This window comes from Microtus pennsylvanicus, chromosome 2, assembly GCF_037038515.1.
Source record: "Microtus pennsylvanicus isolate mMicPen1 chromosome 2, mMicPen1.hap1, whole genome shotgun sequence".
In the NCBI taxonomy this organism is placed as follows: Eukaryota; Metazoa; Chordata; class Mammalia; order Rodentia; family Cricetidae; genus Microtus; species Microtus pennsylvanicus.
The window spans coordinates 2,182,136-2,196,645 of record NC_134580.1 but is presented as its reverse complement, the minus strand read 5'-3'; the positions used below and the strand labels follow the sequence as shown (position 1 = coordinate 2,196,645).

Genomic DNA, 14,510 nt, shown 5'->3' with positions numbered 1-14,510 from the left:
ATATATATACAATGATCACATGTGCTTATTATCTGTCTCTCCCTCTAGACTTTAAACTCTGTGGGGGAAAGGGCTATATACTCATCACTCTGCACAGGGACCATTGTAGGACTTGGCCTGGGGAAGGCAATCAGCACAGGACAGAACTTCAGTGGTGGTCAGTACACAAACATTGGATGGATCTCTTCCACTTTACATTTCATGCCACCTGGCCATCTAGTCAGTCACCACAGAGTAATTCACACTGTAATATCATCTGTTAACTGTATCTTTAGACATATTCTTCAATCCCTGATTTGAGAATAAAAAGGGACCTGGCCAATGGCTTTTATCTCATGTACCTAAGCCTCAGAATGACAGACCAGCTAGTCTTCAGACCTAGCTTCCTGCCTGCCTTACCTTGGAGAGGGTTTTATGCATTGTCTCTTTTTCACAAGTGCATATATCTAAGCAGGTGATGTGCTGTGATTTTGGAGAACACCACTGCAGAACTCAGTTGTATATTTCTATAGAAATAGCCAGGTTAGATTAAGACTTTCTGTTGACAAGGTTGCTCACTACTTCCTTGGGGACTGTGACAGGTGCAGTGTAGATGACTCTCCCAGGCTATAAGTAAGATGGGCAAGATGGCCTAGAATTGAAGAATATGTCTAGGCCATCTCAACAACTTTGGTTGTGAGCCAGATAGTAAAGATTTCAACGTTGATGACAATGTAGCTTCCATCTCAATTCTTCAGTGCTGCAGAAACACAGATACATAAAGGACTACACAGAAAGGCAAGGTTGCAATGAGTTTACTTGACAAGCAGGTGGCAGCCCTTAGTTCTTCATCTACTGCAAGATAGATAAATGACAGGCTAAACTTAACCTGGGAATTCTAGTGTAGTGTGACAGTTTCCATATGACTTCAAGACCCTCCTCACCTCCTCATTCTGTGCTCTGTATTATCTGCACTAATTATTTCAAATGAAATAAAAATCATGGGTTGGAGAGATGGCTCAGAGGTTAAGAGCATTGCCTGTTCTTCCAAAGGTCCCGAGTTCAATTCCCAGCAACCACATGGTGGCTCACAACCATCTGTAATGAGGTCTGGTGCCCTCTTCTGGCCTGCAGGCATACACACAGACAGAATATTGTATACATAATAAGTAAATATTAAAAAAATTATGAAAACTATGTGTGATGATTATGTAAAACCAGAGTTACAGAGTGATTAAGCAGTGACCTGAATTTAACAATACAGAATTTAATGATATATTTTGGGTTTCTATTCTCCAAAGAAACAAGCAGGAGCTGGAGAGATGGCTTAGCAGTTAAGTACATGTTCTTATAAAGGGCTTGGATTTAGTTTCCAACACCAACATCAGGTGGTTTACAATTACCTGTAAATCCAGTTCCAGAGAATCTGACTTCCTCTTCTGGCCTTAATGGGTAGCTGCATTCATGTGTGCATGCTCACTCAGAGATGGATACTTTTGATGTTACAGTATTTCCTTGCTTGACATCCTTTTGTTTTATTTTTTGTTTTGTTTTGTTTTGTTTTTTTAGCAGTCTAAAGTCTTATGTTTCTATGGCCACTGAACTGGTTGCCTTTAACTACTTGGACGTTTAGCTTCTGTAACTCTTAAGGTTAGCTTTTGTTAGGATGCTAGATAGCTGTAAAAAATTTGAATGGTTATGTGCCATACATAGGTATATGTGTATGCAGTACATTCTGGGTCTCCTTGGACTCAGTCAGGTGGTCAAGCCCGATGACTTCTGTGGACATCACTTGGCATGGGTCCCTCCTGACAAAAGTACTGGGCCACAGTAGAACATGAAAGCCAGATACCATCTAGTGTTTCTCTTTCACACAGTTCCTTACTGCTATGTGGGAATGGTTCTCTTTAGGGACCTGAGATCATTCATATATATATATACACTCTGGCAAACAAGACCACAGTGATAGGTGCTAGAGCTATTTATGTTCAAGATTTAGAAGTCCCTGTTGTTGCCTTTTGGGTATAACTCTTGAACTCCCCCTTTCACCTTATTTTCTCCCCAGAATGGGTTTTATCTTGTGCCCTGATAGTGCCATGTGCCTTTTTTTCTGCCAGTTTTCACTCACATACAACCAAGATTGACCTGTGACATTGAGCACAAAGTTTTTAACGATTCAGCCTTGTGTGTAAAGTGAGGTAATGTAAAGAACGTGAAGCCCGGTGTGGTGGCACACGCCTTTAATCCCAGCACTTGGGAGGCAGAGGCAGGCGGATCTCTGTGAGTTCGAGACCAGCCTGGTCTACAAGAGCTAGTTCCAGGACAGGCTCCAAAACCACAGAGAAACCCTGTCTCGAGACTCCCCCCCCCCCCCCCAAAAAAAAGAACCTGAAAAGGCTTCAGGAGATTAACTGAAGACCACTTTCCCCCAGTAACAATGCGTCAGTTCGACCATCCTCACATCGTGAAGCTGATTGGAGTCATTACAGAGAACCCCGTCTGGATAATCATGGAGTTGTGCACGCTTGGAGAGGTACCAAGATCCCAGACTGTCTAGCCATGGTGGCAACAGCCTTGTACCTGCTGTGTGATATTCCTCACCTGCATAACACAAATACACAGGTTACATTGTTGAGGATTATGTGTGCTTTTTATTCAGAAGCTGTGGTATAAATGTCTACTTCATTGAACTGGGCCTGGTGGAACACATCTGTAGTCACCTCTTCTTGTGAGTTTGAAGAGGGTTGGTTCCTTTACCCTAGAAATTTGAAGCCTTCTAGACAATATAGGCCCCTTCTTTAGCATAAAATGAGATAAAATCTTAACCATTGCATTCCCAGACAGTTCCCTCCTCAGTAGTTTCTTTCCCATCTAGGTGTGTTATTGGAACAGATGACAGCAGATAACCAGGTAGTTTTTCTAAAGAACTAGCTTCATGACTTGAGGGTGAAAGAAACAGTGCTAAATCTAAACAGCTTCTTAATCCTTTTGAGAATTCACTTCAAGTCTTTCAGACTAACCTATTACTCAGTTTCTTTGACACCTGTGAGTAACAAACAATGAGTAACAGAGAATCATTGGCCCTGTTTGATATTCTCCAAAAACTTGGAAACTAATCAGTCGTCACCTCCACCTAGAAAAAGGTGTGATCGAAGCTTGCTAGAAAAGCAGATCTTCAGATGCTGAGCTCCACTCAGGTTACTGAGTCTGACTCTGTTTTGTTTTTTTGTTTTTTAATTAATTTGTTGGTTGGTTTTGTTTTGTTTTTCGGGACCGGGTTTCTTTGTGGAGCCCTGGCTGTCCTGGAACTTGTTTTGTAGACCAGGCTGGCCTCGAACTCACAGTGATCTGTCTGCCTCTGCCTCCTAAACGCTGGGATTAAAGGCGTGTGCCACTGCCGCCTTCCTGAGTCAAACTCTTTCTCTCTCTCAATCTCTCTCTCTTCCTTTCTCTCTCTCCCCTTTTTCCCTCCCTCTTTCAAGATTGATTTATTATGTATATTATGTTCTGCCTATATACCTAAAGAGGACACTAGATCTCATTATAGATGGTTGTGAGCTGCCATGTGGTTGCTGGGAATTGAATTCAAGGCCTCTGGAAGAGCAGCCAGTGTTTTTAACCTCTGAACCATCCGTCCAGCCCCTGAGTCAAACTCTTAACTGAGCAGGGAGGTAACTAGTATTCATTTTACATCATCCTCTTCCCTTCTCTCTGCCCTTTCAAATCAAATGGAGGGTAATGGATGGGTTTAGTTAGTTTTTCTTTTTTTTCCCTTTCCCTCACTTTTGCTTTTGAGGAGTTTGCTAAATGCTGGTGCTAAATGCTTCCCTTTTATTTACTATTTTTTTTTTTTTTTAGAAATTTGGGTGTTGATAAAATTTTGTATTAGTGTCTAGCTGAATGAATGGTATAAGTGATAAGATTGGTAAGCCCAGTGGGAGAAAAATCCAGTGTGTCTCCATTGTAGGTATTAAAACCATGGGCGAGGAAAGAAAATGTACTCCTCCTCCTCCTGTCTTACCCTAAAACACTCCCTGAAGCTCAGCAAGATGCAGTGGGGTAGATGGATGTTCTGTGATTGCAATAGTGACTGTTCTCTGCCTATTACTGTTTAGCAATACTTTATAGCTCACTTTTTTTTTACCCTTCGGGCCCATCTTTTACATGTTTTAGAAATTTGTCTGTAGTCATAAAGATTCTAAATTTTAAAGGGATTTCAAATGAAAAATATTGTTTTATCTTTATCAAAGAAGAACTAAAATATAATACAATTTAAAATCCATTTAGAAAGGTGGGCATGTTGTTACATGCCTTTACTATGACTCGGGTGGCAGAGGCAGGAGGATCTCTGTGGGTTTAAGGCCAGCCAGGTTTACACATAGAATTCCAGGCCTGCCAGGATTACATAGCATCTTTCCCATCTAGGTGTGTTAATGAGACTGTGTTTCATTAAAAAAAAAAAATCATTTGGGGACCTTCATAGTGTTGTGTCTATCTTTTGTGCTCTTAATATCTATTCTGTATTTCTAATTACTTCTCTTTTGTCTTGACCATTGTTTCAAAAGCTGAGGTCATTTTTGCAAGTAAGGAAATACAGCTTGGATCTGGCATCTTTGATCCTCTATGCCTATCAGCTTAGTACGGCACTTGCGTATCTGGAGAGTAAAAGATTTGTTCACAGGTAAGGCATTCATGAAGCTGCTGCACTGCCTACTGATTGGGGTGAGCAGTTCTAGAGTGTATTCACTTTTCTTATCCCTGACAGAAACAGCTTCAGGAAGGAAGGATTTATTTTGGTTCAAGCGGATCCTGGCCATTGTGTGGAATGAATCGCAGTAGAAACCACTCTGTATGTAGTGTCAGGAACTAACCTAGAACCAGCTGACCAAGGTCTGCCGCAGTGATCTGCCAGTTAGTTCCACAAACTCCCAAAGCGGTGCCACCATCAGCTGGGAACCAGGTGTTCAAACATATCTGCCAGGGGGCCATTTCAGTAACAAACAGTTAACAGTGAGAAACAAAGAAGGAACTTACTTTGCACTCTGTACAAGATGCTTGTGTATCATTTGAACCTAGTGTTCAGTCAATAGAAAGTCATGGTGTTGCTGGTTGATGGTAGTTCATGCCTTTAATCCCAGGGCTTAGGAGGCAAAAGCAGGCAAATCTCTGTGAATTTGAGGCCAGCCTGGTCTACACAGCTAGTTCTATTTCAGCCAGGGCTACACAAAGGCTACACAAGATTATCTCAAACAAACAAACAAACAAATAAAACGGAAGAAAAGAAAAAAAAAGTCATGATGTTGAGTCAGCTATGGTATGGCACACCTTTAATCTGAATAACTTGGGAGGCAGAAGCAGGCAGATCTCTGTGAGTTCCAGGCCAGCCTGATCTTCAGAATGAAACTGTATTGGGGTTGATTGAAGGAGTCACGGTTTATTATCTCCTTTCAGAGGGAAGGACCATGGCTTGTTAGCAGAAAAAAAGATTTTCATAGACCAGTCATGGTGGTGCATACCATTAATTCTAGCACCTGAGAGGCTGATACATGGATTTGAAGCCAGGCTAGACTGCAGTGAGAATGTCTCAGTGTACCCCTGCGAGTACTCACTGTTTCTCCTTTCTTGTATGATGCTTTCAAGATATATGTTCATTCTCCAAACATAATCCACAGCCTGAACTTACAGAACAGTAAATATGTGGAAGTAGCCCCAAAGCAGACCTGAGACTGCAGAATATTTACATGTTGTATGGCACTTGTCATTCTTCAGAATGTTACTTAGAATTTGCAGCTTTGGGTTGGAATACAAGTGAAAGTTTCTATAATGTGTTCCGTAAGGATCACAGTAGAGTTACTGTTTTGATGTCCAATATTATAGCAGACTGCATCATAAAAGTTGTACAGAACAAGTGCTTACGGGGAATTGTTTATGAAGATCTCCTGTTATGCTGACTGTGTATCCACTGCTTGTCAGTATAATGTCATTACTCTGTGAGTTTATCAAGGCGATAAGTGTTTTCAGTGTTTGAGAAAGTATTTTGCCATTATTCATAAGGATCATCAACTCATTCTTGTAAATATCCTCTAGAGGAATACATATGAAATGAAACGATCTATGTATCTCTTCATCTTGTGTATAAGCTGTCTTTCAAAATACCTGCCTGTATATCTGTATGTAATAATTATAAGTTGATGAGATTTTTGTTGTTGTTGTGCTTACTGTCCCCAATTTTCCTTTATCAGGGACATTGCTGCTCGGAATGTTCTGGTATCCTCAAATGATTGTGTAAAATTAGGAGACTTTGGATTATCCCGATATATGGAAGATAGTACTTACTATAAAGGTGAGAATCTAGGGCAACAGCTGGGAAATAAGCTATGAATCTGTATTATTTGAGTTTTGTTAAGGGGAGTGTTGGTTTTTTTGACAGGGTCTCATTGTTGTAACCTGGACTGGTCTCAAACTTCTTGCCCTTCAGTCTACCAAATGGTAGAGTAGGTATACACAAACACATCAAGATTTTAATGCACGGTGTGCCACAATGTGTTTTCCTGAAGTCCAAGGCCAGTTTAGTAGAGGAAGGATGGCCTTGTCAGACAGTGGTGCTTGGACAATCTTAACCCAGACCTCACTTCAAAATAACTCAGAACAGCCTATGGCTTAGTTATAAGGCATGTAACTATAAAATTTAGAAGAAATAACACAGTAACCCTTTAAGATCTGGAATTAAGCAGAGGTTTGTACACATGCTACCAATGATTTTGAAGTCATTTGGGGGCATGTACAAGGCAGGAAAACTTTTGTGCTTTCCTGGGCTGTACATTTCCATCCAAAGTCATTCTAAGCCAGAGGAGTTGGTTAGGAGGTAGAGAAGAAGCTCCGGCTTCTGTTAGTAGCGGAACCCCAGTCAGTGGGTTTAAGCCCTGTTTATAAAGAATAGAACCCTTGAAAATGATACATTTTAGGATTTAAGGTTTAGTCTCTACGTGATGTGTTTATGTATTTTCTGGGAGCAAGTTCTGTATCTGGGCCAGCTTAGAACATAACTTGCCGGCAGGAGTGGAATGTATGTTCTTACATGGGGCATTTGTAGAGCAAGGGTCCCAACTACAGGTGCATGTGCTCCAGTATAATATGAAGCCCTGTGTAATGTGCTGTATGTTGTTACCACCACTCACAGATTCTTCCTGAAATGAAGAGGGGAAAGGCATCCAAATTTTCTGTCCCTACCCAAGCTAGCCACTTCTCAACTCTCAAAGCACCAAGTAAATGTGTCATTCTTCCAAAGAAGTGGATGCCTGTGTGTCAGAACTGATGCTTTTTATTGTGATGCTAAAAATCTTGGCCAGTTTTCTTAGGTACTCAAGCAGCTAACAAAGAAAATTCATTTTCTAAAATTAATCTTCTAGCTTCCAAAGGAAAATTGCCTATTAAGTGGATGGCTCCAGAGTCAATCAATTTTCGACGTTTTACCTCAGCTAGTGATGTGTGGATGTTTGGTGAGTATTTAAAAAAAAAAAAAAAAACAACTTTGCTATATTATGCAAAATAAAGCTAGCATCATCTCTTAAGATGAGCATCTCTTGTTAGACACTGCTACAATGTCCTCTGTGACCAGTGTAGTCTCTCATCTGTGCTCCTGCTGTCCTCTGCCTTCCCCAGAAGGGACAGCTGCCTGTGTTCCGTTTACTCTTCTCTCATACTCTTCTACTGTCCCCAACTTGTAGGTTGTTCTGGCTCTGGGAGAAACTGCTGGCCCAGAACATCTGTACTTCTTTCTCTTGTTCTGAAACTGCCTGTCTCCAGGCTTGGGAGCTGGCACTTCATCTCCTCTGACTTGGCATTCAAACATAACCCTCCCTGCTTACTCTGTGGCCTATATTGTGTTGAAAGTGTGATCTGCTTACACACTTTCTGTGGTTGTAAACTGACTGACTCTTTTTACTGTCTCCAGAACTGTCTTTCCTGAAGTTGGTCTTTCTGCTTGGGATGCCTGATTCTTACATTCTCTTCTCTAGCTGGACCCCATCTAATTTTAAATGTCCCCCTTTTCAGATACTCATCTGTGGCTCTTGTGGGTAGTCTTGAGAAATTATCTCTATAAAGTTTGAAACTGCTCTGGAAGAGAAATACAATTAAGTTTATTTAACTTATATAAGTAAAATTAACTTCATAGATATCAAATAAGCATTTTTACTTTAGCTTCTGTCTAAATGCTGTTTATTTTAATCCATTTACTTCTTTGGCAGGGTTAGCAAGGCTCTCGGTCCATTCAGTGCAGGTGCAAGTTGTATTTGGCTGTCCAAACCACAAGGCAAGATGCTCATCTTCTCAGAGGACCCTGTGCTTCCTATTCTAAATGTCCATTTCTGCACATTGTAGCATTTTTGGAATATCTTGAGATTTTAGAGTTGGTATTCATCAGGACAGTTTTTATCTTTGTTTTGTTTTGTTTTTTCTTTTTTTTAATTTTTAATTTTTTTTTTTTGAAAGAGAAAAAAAATTTCTGCCTCCTCCCAGCCTCCTACTCTTCTCCCCCTCCCCCCACTCCTCTCCCCCTCCTTCTCCAGTCTGAAGAGCAGTCAGGGTTCCCTGCCCTGTGGAAAGTCCAAAGTCCTCCCCCCTCCATCCTGGTCTAGGAAGGTGAACATCCAAACTGGCTAGGCTCCCACAAAGCCAGAACATGAAGTAGGATCAAAACCCCGTGCCATTGTCCTTGGCTTCTCAGCAGCCCTCATTGTCCGCCATATTCAGAGAGTCCGGTTTTATCCCATGCTTTTTCAGTCACAGTCCAGCTGGCCTTGGTGAGCTCCCAATAGATCAGCCGCACTGTCTCAGTGGGTGGGTGCACCCCTCGTGGTCCTGACTTCTTTGCTCATGTTCTCCCTCCTTCTGCTACTCATTGGGACATTGGGAGCTCAGTCCCGTGCTCCAGTGTGTGTCTCTGTCTCTATCTCCATCCATCGCCAGATGAAGGTTCTATGGTGATATGCAAGATATTCATCAGTATGGCTATAGGATAGGGTCATTTCAGGTTCCCTATCCTCAGCTGCCCCAGGAACTAACTGGGGACCTCGCCTTGGGCACCTGGGAGCCCCTCTAGGTCCAAGTCTCTTGCCAACCCTAAGATGGCTCCCTTAATTAAGATATGTGCTTCCCTGCTCCCCTATCCCACCTTCCTTTATCCCAATCATCCCGTTTCCCCAAGTTCTCCCCATCCTACCCTTCTCACTTTTCTCTCCCCATCTCCCCTTACCCCCCTCTCACCCCACCCCCAAGATCCCAATTTTTTGCCCGGCAATCTTGTCTACTTCCCATAACCAGGAGGATAGCTATATGTTTTTCTTTGGGTTCACTTTCTTATTTAGCTTCTTTAGGATATCAAATTATAGACTCACTGACCTTTATTTATGGCTAGAACCCAATTATGAGTGAGTACATCCCATGTTCATCTTTTTGGGTCTGGGTTACCTCACTCAGGATAGTATTTTCTTTTTTTTTTCTTTTTTTTCTTTTTTTCTTTTTTTTGGATTTTTCGAGACAGGGTTTCTCTGTGGTTTTGGAGCCTGTCCTGGAACTAGCTCTTGTAGACCAGGCTGGTCTCGAACTCACAGAGATCCGCCTGCCTCTGCCTCCCAAGTGCTGGGATTAAAGGCGTGCGCCACCACCGCCCGGCTCAGGATAGTATTTTCTATTTCCATCCATTTGCATGCAAAATTCGAGAAGTCATTGTTTCTTACCGCTGAGTAGTACACCAATGATAGCCTTTGCTGGAGAGGTTGTGGAGGAAGGGGTACCCTCATCCATTGCTGGTGGGAATGCAAACTTGTGCAACCACTTTGGAAAGCAGTGTGGCAGTTTCTCAGGAAATTAGGGATCAACCTACCCCTGGACCCAGCAATGCCGCTCTTGGGAATATACCCAAGAGATGCCCGATCATATGACAAGGGCATTTGTTCAACTATGTTCATAGCAGCATTATTTGTAATAGCCAGAACCTGGAAACAACCTAGATGTCCTTCAATGGAAGAATGGATGAAGAAAGTGTGGAATATATACACATCAGGACAGTTTTTAATGCAGCTGTACTTTTTATCTTCATGTGAACTTTGTCAGTTTGAGTTGTATTGTTACTTTCTGTGTATGATCGTTTTAAAAGAGTTCTTTTGGTAAGAATAAAATCTAAATAGTAAGAAAAGATTATTGCATATCTACAGTGGCAGTATTTTCCCATTTCGTCATATAAAATAGTAGTGTTACTATTTCTAATAATCAGTGGCATCATAGATTGGATTTTTTTGTTGTTTTTTTGTTTGTTTGTTTGGTTGGTTTGTATTTTCAAGTTTTGTTTTCCCTGGCTCTCCTGGAACTTGCTGATAATACTGTCCTGGTTCCCAGTGAGGAACAGCTCTGTAGCACATGTTATTTTTGTCAGGTACTCTTTAGAACTTTAGTTCTGTGAACTAAATTTGGGGTCAATTTCAGAATCCGGTTCCAATGAACACATAATGTCACTTGCCTCCATAGAGTCCAACTTCACTCTGCCAGTCTATACTTTCTTCCTAGGGCATCATTTCTAAACATGTGCTTAAGAATAGAAGTAAAAGAACTGTAACTTCCCTAGGTGAGACGCAGGGAAGGCTCCTTAGAACTGGCCTATCCAGAAGGTACAAGAACTCAGAAGGGCTAGAATACAGACTGGCATTGTTGGGATGCTGAGAAAAAACCTGCACATCATTCCCCTATATTGTTTCGCTATTTCATGTCACCACTGTAGTGTCAGTGCTGTTAGGTTTTTCATTTGTTTGGAAGATAAATTCTTTGGTGAATAAGAAGATGATGAACAGATCCTTGATTCCCAGGATTAGAGTGGGTGCACCTTCTGAGGTCCAGTCATAGTCTTTTGTTTTTGTTTTTGTTTTGTTTTTCGAGACAGGGTTTCTCTGTAGTGTAGCTTTGGAGCCTGTCCCGGAACTAGCTCTTGTGTGCGGCCTGGGTTAGTCTTTAGATAAGATGATGTTATCTAAACAAGATGATAATGCCCATTTGCACCTTGGTGAGGAATCTAAGTTTTCTTGAGCTCAAGACTTTAACAAATTGGGGCTGGAGAGATGGTTCAGAGGTTAAGAGCATTGCCTGCTCTTCCAAAGGTCCTGAGTTCAATTCCCAGCAACCACATGGTGGCTCACAACCATCTGTAACGAGGTCTGGTGCCCTCTTCTGGCCTGCAAGTATACACACAGACAGAATATTGTATACATAATAAATAAATAAATAAATATTTTAAAAAAAAAGACTTTAACAAATTAACACGGTCCTAAGTTGGTAGTGGGGCAACTAAAAATCACTGGTAAAGCTGGGAACATATTACATTAGCTGGTGGACTACTTGCTAATTCAGAGTTTTCAGAAATAAGCCACTGAGAAAGTTCTGACTCTTATGTTGTTCTTCATACCATATGAACTAGCTGTTGCTATCTTCCTGTGTTTGGGCACTGACTGAATGCCACCATCTTTTAGGCGAGTTGCCCAGATCTGCCAGCTGCCTATCTGGTCCCTGTAGCCTGGGCCTTTCTCTTTGGGTGCTGAGCTCACTGCACTGTTTTCGTTCCCACTCCGCAGGTGTGTGTATGTGGGAGATACTGATGCATGGCGTGAAGCCTTTTCAAGGAGTGAAGAATAATGATGTGATCGGTCGAATTGAAAATGGGGAACGATTACCAATGCCTCCAAATTGTCCTCCCACCCTCTACAGCCTTATGACGAAATGCTGGGCCTATGACCCCAGCAGGCGGCCCAGGTTTACTGAACTTAAAGCTCAGCTCAGGTAGGAGTGGGGCATCGAGGGCCTGGGGCGGGGGCAGGTTTGCTGCTTCTCCTCCTCTGCAGTTATAGCTCTGAGATGGTTGTCAGCATATCTAAGGTGGAACTGCTTCTTCTGGACACAGATACTTTGAATTTTGATTTGTATGTCTTGTTAGAGCTATTTGTGAATTAGATCTTCAGTTCTTACTAAAGTTCTGATTATGATTCATTTCTTTCCCCTAGCTTCTGACTTAGGGCTTTCAGGCCTGTCATTATTTTGACCCAGCTTGTATCTCCAGTCTCACTTTGTGCACCAACTGCACCTGACTGATAATTCTCCTGCTGTAGCTCGTGACCTTTTCACATGCTGTATTCTTGATCTCCCTTTGCTAGTTGATGAGTTGTTCCTGGTGAGTCTTCAGAACCGAGCTGAGATGTTCCCTCACCCAATAAACCTCCCTCATCAACCCCATCACCCAAAGAGAGAGCCCTTACTTTGGCACCTTTGAGAACTTCTGCTGTTGTATTTAAAACATCTATTATTTGTTCGGGAATTTTGTGCCAAGCACTGGTAGGCACCAGGTTTCTAGGAGTTACCAGTCCCTGAGAAGCTCACACAAAAAGCAGATTTGTGCTGAGACTACCTCAAAGAAGCATCTACAAGACTACCTGATGGTTTGTCTGTGTCCCTAGCATGACTCACCTGATAGTTGTCACCATGTCCTACTCATTTCTGTGTCTCTGTGCTGGCGTTAGGACTGGGCACCAAGTACCTGAATAAGAAGTTTGTTGAGGCTGTTTGGACAGAGCTAGACCTTTGATAAGATTGTGGTTTCATATAATTTGCAGGCATGTGCAGCTTGATCACACAAATAGCACTTTGGCTCAGTATGTGCTGTAACCTTCTCCCACGTTTAGAGGATTTCCCTGAGTTTGAATTGTTTACTTGTATTTTTTTTCCAAAAACATCTCCAACTGTAACAGGCCAGAATCTAAACACCTTCTTTACCTCTCCTGTAAGCCTTTAGGAGTTCAGTCGTTGAGGGAGATTCCTTGTGGGAGTATGTCAAAGAGGTCAGGTATCATAGGAGAAGGAGGCAGTTTATACAGTGAGCAATATTTGCTAAGCACATTTGTGTCCTCAGCCTAGAGAGCTCAATAGTTGTACTTAATAGATAGTGGCAGCTATACTCATTTAGTGCAGTGAGGCTTCATTCCACAAGATCACCTCTGTCTTGGTCCCCTCAGTGCATAGCCCTGGGTATGGTTATTCACCCTGCAATAGGTCTTTATTGCCTTTCTAAGTTTCCTTCCACCTAAACCCTGAGTAACTGTTTCATTGTCTCTGTTCACTATTATAGCTGCTTTGCTCAGCAGTGTTGCTGGTTGCTTTTTAACTCCTCTTCGATCTTGACAGATCCTGGCCTTGAAATCTCCCTCTTTTTGGTTGTGTATTCATTGCCTTCTCTGTACCCACTTCTTTGCTGACTACCAACCTGATGTTCCTGCCTCCTTACTACCCACTATCTCCTTTCCATACAGATATGATATTCCACCTCCTGTACTTAGACTGGCCAGTTCCCTGCCCCACCTCCTAAGTGCTGTCTATATTATTCCCCACTGTCTGGCCCATTCATGGTCACTGCCTCCCCTGCCATCTATAGCTTTTGACTTGCCTTCTCACAAGTCTCAAATTTCCTCTGTAAGTTGCCTACAGGACATCATACTTTCCAAGAAGCAGAGCTGTACGTTCTCTAAGTCAGCTTCTTTCATACCCTCGGCTCCTTTTTGTCTATATTGCACTAACTGGTTTAGTATGACTTTCTAGAAAAGTGATGCTGCTGCTCAAGCAACTTCTACTGGCTTCTTGTGACCTTTTGTGTCCAGGCAAAAGCTGGAAGGATTTTAGGACCTGAGAATATCTTGACCCTTTCCTCACACTCAAGCCAAATTCTCCATATATATAAAATGCCTTCTCTACCTGCAGAGCCCTTTGTTTTGTCTTGTCTTCTGGCCCTGGCCCTTCTGTTCTTCAAGTCCTCATAGCTCTTGGATTAGCCCTGCTCCAGCCAGCTGCACCTGCACTGCTCAGATGCTGGGCATGGGGCACAGATGACGGAGCGCTTTCCTGCCCTCGAGGAGCTCACAGTCTAGTATGTCTCCTCCCTACTAGACTGAGGCTCCTTGAGGACAGGGATCGTCATACTCACCTCCCACCAGGAGCACAGTGCACACGTGCTTCTACTGTAGCCATGGCTATCTTGTACGCAGTGAGCACATCTGCAATAGAGTTGGACTTCACCTTTGTAGTATGTACTTTATAATACAGTTTATTGCTTAGGTTTTTATGAGCAATGTGTCACAATAATTAAATGAGTTCTGCTGTTGAGGTTTGTTTCATTTTTATTACAAAGCTTTATTAAAGAAGCAGGTAGCCCATTACCACACTGAGAAGTCAAATGTTTCCCAAATATAGCCCCTCAACTACTTTTTTTTTTTTTTTTTGGTTTTTTCGAGACAGGGTTTCTCTGTGGTTTTTGGAGCCTGTCCTGGAACTAGCTCTGTAGACCAGGCTGGTCTCGAACTCACAGAGATCCGCCTGCCTCTGCCTCCCGAGTGCTGGGATTAAAGGCGTGCGCCACCACCGCCCGGCGCCCCTCAACTACTTTCAAGCAACTCTTTGAGCAGATTCATCAGTGAATTGTTCATAACTGACCTGTGCATCCC

The 14,510-nt window shown here is 42.4% G+C and overlaps 1 protein-coding gene across 17 annotated transcripts in view; it reads left to right on the top strand.

The window, feature by feature from the left end:
- Window positions 1-14,510, top strand: part of Ptk2 (protein tyrosine kinase 2) — a 212,388-nt gene that overhangs the window by 149,117 nt on the left and 48,761 nt on the right. For all 17 annotated transcript variants that reach the window (XR_012909540.1, XR_012909539.1, XR_012909538.1 and 14 more), the window contains 5 exons: window positions 2,412-2,512; window positions 4,545-4,660; window positions 6,222-6,322; window positions 7,389-7,478; window positions 11,601-11,805. Coding sequence is in view for 11 of the 17 variants with exons in the window: in XM_075959490.1 (XP_075815605.1) it covers window positions 2,412-2,512; window positions 4,545-4,660; window positions 6,222-6,322; window positions 7,389-7,478; window positions 11,601-11,805 (613 nt within the window). In the remaining 6 variants the exon portion in view is untranslated. The remainder of the gene's footprint in view (window positions 1-2,411; window positions 2,513-4,544; window positions 4,661-6,221; window positions 6,323-7,388; window positions 7,479-11,600; window positions 11,806-14,510) is intronic.